The following is a 14,088-nucleotide window of genomic DNA, read 5'->3' as shown; positions in this document are numbered from 1 at the left end:
GGGCCCCTAGAAATGGTTTAATTGTAACACAGACAATAGATCTAAACCTGTAGCATTAATTTATAGAGAATGACAATGTTATTCAATTTTATTTAATGCATTCAGCTGAGAAAGAAAACCCATTTAGGATTTAATTAGGAAGTTTACTTTGTAAAAGTTTAAAGAATCATCTTGATAGTTTGATTGTTGTGTTACCATGGCTACAATATGGTGTAATCTTTGTGTTTGAGTTGGGTTTGTTCTCAAATACATCACAGCAAATAACCAATAATCAGTGATTAATTTTAAACTCGGCCAATAAACCTGATCTCCCTCTCACAGAGTTCACCTTATCTATATTTAAACATGTTAGTGATGCTGAGGTTCTTAGTAGGAAGGGTTTCAGACCTGGAATCTACCTGGAATCTACCTGGAATCCCAGGTAGTCCCCTGATGCTTTGGGGACATTTTGATTCATTTAATTGTGGCATGTTTGGCTTTATGCTGTGGTTCTAATTATTGCAACAGTATTTTCTCTGATGTTTATTTTGTGAACTCTAAATGCTCTGGGTCGAATCTTCCTTTAACACTTGAGGTTCTGCAGTAACTTCTATTTACAGTCACTCACCTCCAGCCCAGATCCCGTCAGCAGTGGCGCAGTGACAGTCGCAGTACCGTGTCTTATATCAGGATATCTGATATAAAGACAGACATTCTTTATATCTGTCGATGGGACCCACTCAGACTGCCTGTAGCAAACCGGGCATTTAGCAGCCTGATTAAGTTAAAGTCAGAAGTTTTCTCTGCAGCTGAAGCATTTCTGTGTTTAGGGGCGAGGCGGGTTTGTTCCTGCTATTGCGAGGACAATTATGAAAATATAAATAGATACAGTTTTTCTAACGTCAATATCAGATCTACGTTTTTATTTACAAACCAGTGTATGAAAAAATATTCTTGCCCATAATTTTATAGTTAGAGGGCACAAATTAGCCCCCTCCTCCTCACGTCGTCTGAACAACTTGGAGGCAGAGGAACTGAGTCATTATTAGACTGAGGGCAGCCAGACTAGTTTATTTTGCTAAATTATTATATTTAGCTAAATATTATTGCTGAGGGACAAAAGCAGGCCTTCTGACACACAGATTAATAATAATAATAAAAAATACATTTTTTGAAGAAAAAATCTCAAAAAGGTCACTAGGGGCATCAAGGATAAAAAGGGGCAGGGGCTCAGCCCCCCCTCCCTCCTCCTCTGCAGGTGGTTGAAACTCATTCAACTTTAAAGAGTATGGCAAGTGGAATTTTGAATACAAACACAAATGGCTTGCCATAAAGGGTCAAAAGAAGACTTTCATTCGTGGAGTTTAGTGTGAAATTGCGCCAACTTGTGGACATCTGTAGGGACATATTCACCTACATGTATTAATCTCGCATACACCATAGATTAGTGCTGTGGCCTTTAGCCTGTGTTTGTGACTTAAATTTAATTAGAATTGAAATTGAGCGGGAGAGCAGATAATGTTTTCAAGTAAAGCAGAATAATAATTAAAAAAAAAAAAAAACATGAGTGCAAAAAATATTCAGTGGCAGCGGTTTCAATCACTTTGGAGGTGGAGCTTCGCGGTTGTCAGACCCTGTAGGTCTGTGGAAATGTAAGCTGCACCGGTCGCATGATGCAGGAAGAAAAGAGAACAAACCCCAGTTAAAGGAAGTGCGATGATAACACAACTTAACGGCGCAGTGACTGCCTGCTTTACCGAAGACTGTACACGATGCCGCAACAGCGAGTGTTCGCCCTGCCGAGACAACAATCTCTGCTCCTTCCTGCGGTCATCAACCCGTTCGTTCAAGACACCAAAATATCCAAGACTGCAGTAATAAAAGTGAGTATACGGTAGTTGTTTTAGTGCTCGTATTAAAGCAAGCTCTGAAGTTGTAGCTGCTTTTGCAACGCAACGCTCATGTTATGTTTCAGATGTGTGAAAGCACGCACAGAAAGACACACACGGGCTACTGTGTAACCAGGGCCTTTAATCGCCTTTGATAATCTGCTTGCAGCACCAACAATGACGGTGATTGTGAGCTTTCACGAGCACTCGGTTTACTCGGATTTCTACAGTAGAACGTGTGATTGTCAGGTGTTGTTCATTCTGTAGCTGTGTTGGTTCTTATGTGTTTATGATTCCCACTCTCCTCTCCGTGCAGTGTGTCCTGCTGGGAATTTTCCTGGTGCCTCTTCGGGTCATCCTCATGTCTCTGGTTCTGACGTTGACCTGGCCGGTGGCTTTTATAATCACCTTCAAACAACCTTTAAAAGGAGCAGTGGAGCCAATGACAGGCTGGAGACGGTAACTATGGACGCAACATGTCCTGCTTCAATTTAGCCCTCAATTGAGCTGGCCCTGCTTCGAGTGACCCCAACCATGACACTCTTTCCATATTTGTCTAACTTAGAGAAAAAGGACGATAAAAGAGTCATGACTTAACGGATGTTGGATGATATGCATAAACTGTTACCCGGCTAGCACTGAACATTCAGACAACGTCCTCTTAACGTTGTTATGAACGTTTGGCGAACGTTAACTGCAAGTGTTGATTAGACGTTTGTAGATAACGTTCGCCAAGCGTCAAGATGACCTCTATTAATGGTGCTGAAAGACATCAGTAAATATTTCATTAGAAAAAAAGAAACAAGTGGTATGGCTTTAATTGGACATTCAAAATAAAAATTAAATATAAATACATAAAAAAAATCAAGGAAAACGTCAGCATTTAAAACATCCAATGCTTAGAAAAATACCTTGGAATCAGAGGTATGGACTACCCAAAATTGTACTTAAAAGTTTAAGTACTTCAGTATATTTCCACCTATACATCCTCAATTGTCATTGACAGTATAATGTTTTATAATATGACATACTGATTATTACAGTTTTGTTAAATTTAACATTTATTTATCATTACAGTAATTTAACATCTGTACATAAACTGAAGCTTTTATAGATGATTGAATAAACACCCATTCAATTAGTATTAGTTTTGCAGTTCTTTTTTCACAGAATGTAAAACTTTTTTTTTATCATTCTGTTCTTTAATTCAATTATGTTTATTTTATTTATATAGCACAATATATTCCCAACAAATGTCATTCCATGATCTCTTTATTAGACAAATATACCAAATGAATATTCAAAACATATAATAAAATCTCTTTGTCACATTACAATCATATAGACAGAGTTTTGTTTAAAAGATATAAATTCAAAGTTGTAATGATATACAGTAGATTCAGAATTGACTGCTTGTTGGTAAAAAGTTATCAAATGAAGCCCACCTTATTGCATTGAGTCATTGACTTTACAGCAATTTCTGCTATTGCGTAACATGTGTTGACAGTGGAAAGGAACAACTCTTTTGTAACTTGAAGAAACTCTAACAGAATCTCTCTCAGTAAGAGACTGCTATGATTGACTGGGCTTTGAGATGATGCAGCAGACACTAAGAAAAAGATAGAAGCTGTGATACTGGAGTACTTTCCTTGTTGAAGAAAAAGTGCACATAGCCAGTGCAGAAGTATTTCTGTTGCTTCATCTTTGGAGACAACCACAATTAAGGAGAGTATAACCAGCTGCTAATATCTGGTTTATTAGTGGGATCATCAGCTTGGGTAAGAAGCATAACAGACTGCTTGTTGCTTAACAGATGATTGGTGGTGATCCCCTAGTTTTCACACCCTTTTTGTTTTTCACAACCCAAAATGTTTCCAGATATCAGAATTTTGTTGTGTCACAAAAAAGTAGACCAGGCTTCTTTGAGCGGTCTGACTAGAGGTGTAGCACTGCACTACTTTCTGCTCTATTTAGTCAGAAAAAAAAAACCCATTTGGTTTTGCTTGCACTTTGTCATGCATTAATTTGATAAAAGTGTATGAACGGTGTGACGGAAATGCTTAGCAGTTTTGAAACCATAGCTTTTTAATACCTTGGTGCACTTTTATTTCTGAAACCAACCACGCTTATGACTGACTAATTACATATTACTATTTTGACTCTAAAACCGATTCAAAAATAGAAACCAAATACAGAACCTGGAAAAAACATATGTAAAAAGAACACACACTAACCTTGATATAATCTTGTTTATTTGATTTGTATCAGGTTTGTGTGGATTAACATTTGTATATGCAAATTCATCCACCTGCAGCCCTACAGATAAACAGTTGTATGAACAAACTATTTTTAATAATGTTACCATTTTTTTCTGTTTATCATAACTGGGGTGTTCCCCTAGAAAAATACCCTTTTTGTATTTCACAACCCAAAATGTTTCCAGACTTTTTGCACTGGCAAAAAACCTTTTGTATAAAATTGTACTAAAAACATGGCAAGATATAATTACATACAATTTTTGAATTGACATATACCAAGTCTTTTGCATAAGATTTCCCGTCATACTTAGGAATATATCGACCGTCAGCTTACCAAAACGTACCACTGAAGAAATAACTTAAAACTACAGAGCATGTTTGGTTTCATCAAGAGAGAATTTACCTAAAACAAGGAGAAGTAGCTTTTACAGATTCATAAAATGGACTCAGCAAAAGTCTGCACTTTCTCAAAATAATAGCAGCCGACATGGTTTAAGGATTGGTGCATGCTCTTCTGCTGAATCATTTCTTGCAAGATCATATCTGACCCACAAGCATTACCTCAGCTCCCCACAGCTCTCAGGAAGGAAATAGTGAGTAGTGTTATCAGGATGCTTAACACTAAAAAAAAAGCAATTCTTGCTTTTACATACTGTAAGTGTCCCTTTTCAAGTGCCTAAAAATGAGTTTGACAGCATGTTTTCTGTATGTTCTTCTGCATATGTTTTGCAATCAAAACATTGTGATTCATTGAGGTATGGACTGGCACCTAAATGTTAGCAGTAGATCTTTAAGTTGTGTAAACTGCAAGTTGGGGTCTGTGTGTATTTGATTTATTCATCCAGCACATTCCACAAATGCTGGATTAGTTAGAGATCTGGGGCCGAGTCAACACCTCTAACTAACTGCTGTGCTCCTCAAACAATTTATAAACAGTTTTTTGGCATTGTGACGGTGAGCATTTTCCTGCTGAAAGATACTTCAGTTCAGTTTATTTATACTCCAATTCATAGCAATTGTCGTCTCAAGGCAATTTACAAAACAAGTTAAATTGAATGATACATACCGATTCCCAAGTCAGTTACATACGTACACCGCAAATTAATTATAATGATCAAACAATGCAGTCAAGTTATGTTTGCTATTCGAATTGGTTAAAATGTTTTAATCAAAGAAAGCCCAGCAAATCTTATCAAGTCACTAACTTAATGTAAAAAGGTGAAGTAAACCTTTGTATTATGACATCTCTTTGTCAGAAAAAAGTATTACATTTTCAGCTACAGAAGCTTATTTTATAGATTAGATCATAGAACAGTCTTCCTATCGTGTCATGCTTCCCCCATGACATGATAGCTTATTTACTGTTCTAACATCATAATTTGGACAGTGTCAAACTCACTCAAATTCTTAATATAACTTTTGTTTCTGACTCTATCACATTAATTTTGAGGTCTAAATATTTGTTACTACTCAGTTTGTTCTATCATCACCTAATCTACAACAACGTTATGCCTGTTAGATGCAGAAGCCATTTGTTTTTCCAGTACAGTAAAGTAATTTATGCCCTGTACATAACACAGTAGCCTGTATTAATGTTAAGCCAAAATAAGCATCACATTGTTTTCAGCTTCCTCCCACATGGAGTCCAATTATTATAGCTTCAAAGTTTCATTGCTTGTAAAAGTGCCACTCTCCCTTAATGTTAACTCACTCTGCAGTTTCACTTCCTACCTTTTCCCTTGTCTACAGAAGAGACATTTGTCACAAATATAGATGCTCAGTTTGGCAATCTAGCCTGTTTCATAAGGATTTTCATCATTCTGTTCTTTTATTTAAAGAATAGCTAAAATAGTTGCCAAAGGGAAACCCTGAAAATTGCTAATAAAACGCTTGTTCTGTATACTTTCTTCTGCACCATTTATAGGCTCATGTGCAAAAGAGTGATGGCTGCCTTGGGGAGGGCCTACTACTTTGCCATGGGATTCAGAGTTGTGGTGAAGGGTGAACAGGCCAGCAGCCTTGAAGCCCCCATTCTGGCGGTGGCCCCCCACTCCTCCTTTTTCGATGCGATTGCATGCCTTATATCCGGCCTGCCCTCCACTGTCTCTCGGGTTGAGAACCTGGCTACGCCCATCTTTGGCAGTAAGACATTTCTCAATCATGCTGTGTCTTGAAGAAAACAACATTGAGGCGTGTGTGCTTTAGGGAATGAAGTGTGTGACACAAGTGTGAAACTATTTTAAGATGTTTTTTTTCTGTCTTCATCTGACAGGAAAATTTCACACTCTCTTTTACAGTGTTTTAATTGTAGGAGGCATGTATGATATGTGCTGACATTTCTGGTGTCAATCTTCAGCACAATATCAATAAAAACACCACTGATGCATTCTTTTTAGTGAAGACACTTGTAAAGATCGAACTGTAAACAGTTACAAGTAGCTTGCTTCCTTAAAATACAATGGAAACATAAAGAGAGAGTGGGAAATGTGTTAAATTTTTATTCATGTATGTTTTAAAATAAAGGATGTTTGACTGTCTTTGCAGGAATTATCCGTTGTTTCCAACCAGTGCTGGTCTCTAGAACTGATCCAGACTCCAGGAAGAACACAATATTGGCGATCGAAAGTCGGGCTAAATCTGAGGGCCATTGGCCGCAGGTTGGTAAACAACAGCAGGACAGAAACTGAAAGAAAGCCACAACTCATTCTGAGGCTTATTTGTCAGAATAAAAGAATCTTCTAAGCATACTTTTTATTTAGCCCATGATTCGGTAATGAATATGTATATTTTTTGTTGGTCTGATCTAATTTTATAATCCCAAATGTTGAATTTTAATTAGTGTCATCATAATTAGTAGAAATATTGGCATAAAAATATCTGTTTGTAATTTACTTAGCATATTGCATAACTGAAAAAAATAAACTTTTCAAAATAACTTGTATGTAACTTTACATAATGTACTCATAATAGGTTTATATTACTTCCAAATGACCAGAATAATTTGGAAAAAGAATAGTTTTAAAATAAAAATATTGTTTTGTCCTTTAGGTGCTGATATTTCCAGAGGGAACATGCACAAATCGCTCATGTCTTATCTCTTTTAAACAAGGTAAACTTCAATGACTTGTGACTTTCTTAAATTAATTTTACAGTTGTCTTTTAAGCTGCAAGTTAAATCACCTTCTTTATATCAGTACTTTATAGTTGCTTCTAATGTTGATGAAATGTATTATACAAATAATCTTGAAATATGACTGACACTTTCATTTTTCTGTGAAAACCTGAACTGTGAAAGTTTCATAACACACCAATTAGGTTTGTGCTTTACTTTGGTAGGTTTGATGCTTTGACAAGTAACCATAAAAGAAAGAATCTAACTTACTAAAGCGAAGGGTTTGGTCCATTGTCCAAGATGCACCAAACCATCTTGGACAATGGTCAAAATTGTCCATTGTCCATTTTGACTGTGGTAAAATGGACAATGGACAAAGTAAAAACACAGTGCAGGTTTCGGAGTGGCATAACCAAAGTCTGGACTTAAATCCAGACAAAACATTATAGTGTGACTTAACAGGAGCATGCTCAAAAACCATCTAATTTCATACAATTCTGCAAAGAAGAGTGGGCTAAAATTCTTCACTGCGCTTTGATCGACTGAGAACCAGTTACTTCAAATAACTGTTTACAATTTGATTTGACTGACGTTTTCCACTTAATAAGTGACATAATAATTTAAAAGGTGCATTATGTATTCACTCAGGTTATCTTTGTTGGATATTAAAATGTTAAAAGATATAGATTTATAAACGTGACTAATAGTACAGTAGAAGTGTAAGAGGTCAATTATTGGTATATATTTACACAACTGTATAGTAGGTCTTAGTTGCAAATGCTAACAGTTTTAATTTGTTGGCTGTTTTAGTTCTGGTTTCCACTATTCAGTCTTTATGATTTTTTTTCCCTTTATAAAATTAGATACCAGAACAAAACTGCTAAGTAAAGACTTCGCTTCCTGTTACGTGGTTTCTTCTTCTGCTTCTGTGTTCAGCTAAAATCTCACCCAGAAAACCTCGTCATGTTGTGGCCTCCAATCAATATTTAATGTAGATTCTGCTCGAGTGTGTTTCCAATTTGTTCTGAGTTAGATCAGAAAATAGAAATGTCATTCAAATAATAATAAAAAAAAAACAACAAAGGCTACATATTTGTCATTCTTCCATCATGGTAGCCTCATCCCTTTTGTAGGTGCCTTTATCCCAGGGGTTCCAGTGCAGCCTGTTCTTCTTAGATATCCCAACAAAATGGTGAGTGTTATGATTGCTGTACAATAACTCATGTCTCACTTTAAGAATTTTGTTATAATCATGCAGAGATTTTGATTATGATAAAGATGCATACTGCCCAATTTAATGATGATGTGCTTGCATCCTTCCATGCTGTAGTCACAACTAGAAGGCATTAAGGAATTTTCTCAAAAATTATAACATTAACATTTTTGACTCATGATCCTCTAGTGATATAAATGAGCAATCATTAATTAACTACTTTAACAAAATACATGGCATCTCAGTTTTAGATAATTATCGTCTGATTTGCCTTTTCCACATTCCATATTACAATGTGTTTTTAAACATTTCAGACCGTTTTGTATTTAATGTTTGCTCTTTAGGATACAGTGACCTGGACGTGGCAAGGTCATACCGCGTGAGTATGATTTAATAGATTACATTTAATCTGTGGGGTTAATAGTGTTTGAGTTTCATTTCTGATTCATTGGCGCACCATGCCTGAATGAAATCTGTGTTTATGTTTTATACATCTGGGAGTATTTTAAAGACTAACAGCATTTTTTTGTAACTTTAAATGAACTTTCCTCCTTGATTCACACACAGGAATATGGTGCTGCTGCTGACATTGTGCCAGCTCTACACCACCGTGGAAGTTGAGGTAACAAAGTGTCTGGCTTAGAAGTTTGCGTTCTGCTTGACTTTCTTTGCAACCCTTTTCTCCTTTTTGTTCTGTTTTCCAGTTCCTGCCACCATACGTCCCCAAAGAGGATGAGAAGAAAAGCCCCGCTCTTTTTGCCAGCAGAGTGAGAGACATCATGGCCAAGTGAGTGCTCATTGTCCATGTGTCTGCTAAGTCTCATAGAAATCATTTGTCTGTTGTTGAAAGCTGGTATACAAAACAATTCCCTTGCTTTGAATCACCCATTTTACTGTTTTTCCCCTTGAGTACACAGAGGAACAAGACTTAATAGAAAATTGGAAGTATATATTTATACATGCTCCAGTGTTTCTCACACTGGAGCATGCTGAGTTTGGTTATTGCACCAATGATATTTGAATGCCTAAATTTTGTTTGCATCCACATCTAAAAGCATTTAGGCTGACTGCTGAGATTCTTACCTTCAGGGCTTTGGGCGTTCCAATGACAGACCACACTTATGAAGACTGCCGCCTCATGATCTCAGCTGGAGAGCTAACGCTTCCCATGGAGACTGGCCTGGTGGAGTTCACTAAAATCAGTCGAAAACTTAAGTAAGAACATCACCTGCACCTCTTCAGACTTTATCTTTTTTTTTCCAATGCCAATTTAGTAGAAGTGGGGGGAAAGGGTAATCACTTTTGTCTGTGTTCATGTAGTCTGAAGTGGGACTGTTTGAAGAAGGAACTTGAGAGTTTTGCAGCCATGGCCTCTTCCTGCAAGGGAGGGAACATAACCATTGAGGAGTTTGCGAGGATCCTAAAGCTTCCTGTAAACCCCGCTCTTGCTGAGTTATTTACCTTGTTTGACAGGGTGAGGATGTTTGTTTCCAAGACCTTTTATGTCCCATTGCAGCTTTGACTGCTGAATAATACTCTTGCTAAAAACATGCACTATCTTGTATTTAGGCACTGGGTGGGTTTCAATATCAAAGTGGACCAAATTGTTTTGGAAATTTGTTTTCTTCCATATTGTTTCTATGGTTTAGAATAATTTAATAAGATGTCAGTGTGAGTAACATGTCCACTGTACTGTGTAAAGTTGCACTACTTCCTGATTTCGAGTCCCGTCCTCGTTGCAATTGCCTCATGTCTTTACCCTCTTCTCTCAGCCCCCTTCTTGTCAGATTACTGTTGAATAAAGGCTACTAGTGCTAGTGCACAGATGCTCTCATCAACTTAAAGTTTACTACAAATTATGAAAATTCACTTCTTTTGTGTGAGATCAGAAATTTGTTTATTTTATCTATTGCACATCTTTCTTATTGGAGCCAATGAGTGTGTGGTTTTGAGTTGATGAACAGAACTAAATGCAAAAGTAACTTCCAGTATCACATTTGATGTATAAACTGTACTGTTTTTAAAAATAAGAATAACTTTTGTTTCTCATCAGCTGTTCTTATGTCACTGTCAGAACTGTTGATACAATCTGGTATATATTTAATGAACTCCAGATGAAGGATAAACAACGTGAATTCCTGACATAGTCAGCTTTGCTTGTCTTGCACTCTGCAGGACGGGGATGGCACAATTGACTTCAGGGAGTATGTTATCGGTGTCAACATCTTGTGCCGACCAGCAAACACCGAAGATGTTCTAAAAATGGCTTTCCAGGTAGGATGGCAGAAATATTCACATTGATGGTAACCTATGTATGTGAGTAGGAAGAGTCCTTCAAAACTGGTGCTTTATTTGCCATTCTTTATTCATCGACTTATTCTATTTGCGCAGCGTTTCCTGCTGCTGTTATTTTTTCATTCAATTTTTTAAGTAAATAATGAGGAACATAAGCTGGAAGTACAAAGATTCTGCTCCCAGATCTGCCTTTACTGTCTGTGCACAGCAGTCAGAAGCAGCTAGAAACCAGAGACAGAAAGGCATGGACAACATCAAGTTAACAAAGAGTGTCTGCTGGAGTCATTTTGCCGGACATGAAACCAAATATAATTTTGAACAAACAGTTTTTGCATTAATTTACCGTAACTGAAAGCTTTTCCTCTGCCAATTAATACAACAAAATTTAAGTTGCTGTATTTTGTCTCCCAACACCCTTTCTGTTGTTTAATAATAATTTCCTTCCCTGCCTGCCAACCTTTAAAGGAAACATACATTTAACTCTTAACTATTTGCTTTCTCTGCTGCAGCTGTTTGACATAGATGAAGATGGGGAAGTCTCCCTCGATGAGTTTAACGCTCTGCTGCGTTCTGCTCTGGGAGTGCCAGACCTGGACATGACAAAGCTCTTCAACGAGATTAATGCAGATGGTTCTGGTTTTATCACTTTCAGTAAGTTAATTGTGCTAGCTCTTTCGTGTCAAGCTACATTTTGGCATTTAGATGCTCCAAGGTTGTTTGTATAAGTGTTTTGGCATAGACACTGGAATGTGTGCAATGAGTAATTGAATACTTTTATTATTACTTTAACTTCCAGGTATATGGAGGACCAAAACTGACATAATAAGAAATAAAAGCATAAATATATATTTAGTTTTTCCTTGTTCTTACACATGAGTTTCCTTCAAGAAATGTATATATTTTCTTTTTCATTTCCCCTAAACGTGCGTTTTTGTCAAGAAAAGTAGATATTTTGTTTTATCTTTTCCTTATACAAGCCCTCCTTCTTTTGCCTCCTCTCCTTTTTTCTATTTGTCCTTTTAGACAAATAGAAAAAGGACAAACAGAAAAAGGAGAGGAGGCAAAAGAAGGAGGGTTTGTATAAGGAAAAGACCAAACAAAATATCTACTTTTCTTGACAAAAACACATGTTTAGGGGAAATGAAAAAGAAAATATATACATTTCTTGACCAAAACTCATGTGTAAGGACAAGGAAAAACTAAATATATATTTATGCTTTTATTTCTTATTATGTCAGTTTTGGTCCTCCATACAGGTATACCTGTATTTTCACTGGATATTAATGGTTATTTTATGTTTTTTTCCCTCGATTTTCAGATGAATTTCAGATGTTTGCCTCAAGCCACCCCGAGTATGCCAAACTCTTCACAACCTACCTGGAGCTTCAGAGATACCAAGCAAGCCAAGAGGCAATGCCGGGCGATCTGGAATTAGCCGGGCAAATCCGTAAAGGAGAAGCAACTGAGGACAGCATCTCTGACAAAAAGGATGACTGAGACTACCAATACCTGTAAACTTTGCTTGATTGCAGAAAAACAAATAACAAAATAAAAACAAATTCAAGGTCAACTTGTTGCCATCTAAGTCAAACAATTAAAGCATTTGATTTTAGAGTGCTTTTTTATTTAAAAAAGTAGTGCCTTATAGATTTTAAATTAATAATCGCATAACGAGTACTTGTCATAGGATGAAAAAAAAGTAAAATAAGATTAATCTTCTGTTAAGAATCATCTTGGCGTAGCAGGACATGGTCATTCTTCCATATTTAGACTTGAATCCTATTTTTATTTCTTTTTGTAGAATCTCTCTGTTGCACTGAGATGAACACAACCCTGTGCACCTTATTCTTTGTCTTTGTGGTTTGTATTTACATAAGAAACAAAAATGCCAAACCACCGTATCTTTAATCATAAGCAAAGGATCCCTGTGCTTCTGTGTTGCTGTATAATTAGTGTTCAGTAAGCTGCAGTAAGAGCTTTCCAGTCTGGTGAGCCAGAGTTATATTCTGTACGAAAGCTATGTTTACAATGAACATAGATGCTGCGCCTTACACTTTTTTGCAGCGCTCAGGGACATAAACCTTGTAAGACGTCTGTGTAATTAGACAGAAGTTTGCTTTGCATGTGTACCTATTTGCATTTCTACTGATGATAGTTGTTGCTGAGACAGCAGAGTGCCTGTGCTGCTTTAAGTTGACTAAAGCAAATCAAGCATTGAAAATAGGGCAATTTGTGAGCAAAAAGCCAACAGTGCTTCTTCACAGCAGCATATTCCATAGGGGTAATAAGCCACATTGTTATTTATTTAGCGGAGCGTATTGCAATTATGTGAGCTGTGTTATTGTTTGTTTGGGTTTTTTTGTTTTTTGGGGGAAAATTGCAAAGTTTGCTTTTTAGAATAAAACAATAACAGAATACTTGCTCTTTGTTTCCCTTATTTCTTTTTTTCAGTTTAAGTTTTTTTTTTTATTTTATTCGCCATAAAATCTAATTACTTTTTCAGCAGCTGTAATGATGTTTCTCTAAAACAGCCACAAGGTGCCAGTAGTTAGCTGTTCTAGTGTGTTCCCATCCAGCTCTCTGAGTTTTAATAAAATGGGACATTTGGACCCTAGTTAACAAAATTAGATTTAGGTTGACACATACATTTGTTAAATGAGAATTAGTGTCTGAATGTCTGGTGTTTTCCTAATACATAGAAATTAGGGATGTTCCTTATGAAGGCAGATGCAAAAATAAATGCATCTCTGGTGAATTCTAACTGAGCAATCGGTGAGAAAATATTACATGTTTAGCAAAATAATTCAATCGTATGTAAGTACAGAAAGCAAAGCAAAATCAAGGCAATTATTTCTAAGCTCAATATTTTATTGGCATGAGAATATAAATCTAAAATATCCCTTCATCCACTGTCTGCTTAATTCTGTTTAGGGTGACATGGCAGCTGGATGTCCAGGTCCAAAAGTGGAGCTGGATACCAGCCCAGTGGGTTTCACTTCAAAACACTCTCACCTACTTGAAATTTTATAGTGACCAATTATTCTGCCATACATATTTTTTAACTGTGGAAGGAAGTTGGGATACCTAAAGAAAACTCATGGATTCATGGGGAAAACTTGCAAATTAAAAAAAAAAGCCCCAGCTGAGATTAATATGAGAAACTGTGTTTTTTTTGTTCTGCTTGTAACCTTGAAGGAGGCTTCTCCTGGGATTTTAGGGGTGCCCTCTGTTTCCCTCTCAGGTTTTGCCAATGATTTTACAACACAGAGCCTCTGGCTTCACTTCTGTGCACATTTTACTTGCAAACTCATACAGACACGTATCAAAGAGCCCGATTTTATT

General features: G+C 36.7%; 1 protein-coding gene across 1 annotated transcript; it reads left to right on the top strand.

Annotated features, from left to right (window-relative positions):
• Positions 1 to 1,595: 1,595 nt before the first annotated feature.
• On the top strand, positions 1,596 to 13,163 carry lpcat2 (lysophosphatidylcholine acyltransferase 2). The gene is made up of 14 exons (XM_028015355.1): positions 1,596 to 1,862; positions 2,185 to 2,327; positions 6,051 to 6,268; positions 6,671 to 6,783; positions 7,175 to 7,235; positions 8,372 to 8,430; positions 8,796 to 8,830; positions 9,019 to 9,073; positions 9,156 to 9,238; positions 9,541 to 9,666; positions 9,772 to 9,925; positions 10,627 to 10,725; positions 11,256 to 11,397; positions 12,065 to 13,163. Exons 1-14 carry the CDS (start codon positions 1,752 to 1,754, stop codon positions 12,241 to 12,243), a joined length of 1,578 nt encoding a protein of 525 aa, XP_027871156.1. The 5' UTR covers positions 1,596 to 1,751; the 3' UTR covers positions 12,244 to 13,163.
• Positions 13,164 to 14,088: the final 925 nt, after the last annotated feature.

This window comes from Xiphophorus couchianus, chromosome 4 (assembly GCF_001444195.1).
Source record: "Xiphophorus couchianus chromosome 4, X_couchianus-1.0, whole genome shotgun sequence".
Taxonomy (NCBI): Eukaryota; Metazoa; Chordata; class Actinopteri; order Cyprinodontiformes; family Poeciliidae; genus Xiphophorus; species Xiphophorus couchianus.
This window is presented reverse-complemented; position numbering and strand designations above follow the sequence as displayed.

Bases quoted from the DNA above. Each gene is read 5' to 3' on its own strand.
- lpcat2 (XM_028015355.1), top strand. From the start codon at position 1,752: ATGCCGCAACAGCGAGTGTTCGCCCTGCCGAGACAACAATCTCTGCTC. The intron at 9,074-9,155 runs GTAACAAAGTGT...TCTGTTTTCCAG, and splicing joins ACACCACCGTGGAAGTTGAG to TTCCTGCCACCATACGTCCC. The intron at 9,667-9,771 runs GTAAGAACATCA...GTGTTCATGTAG, and splicing joins AAAATCAGTCGAAAACTTAA to TCTGAAGTGGGACTGTTTGA.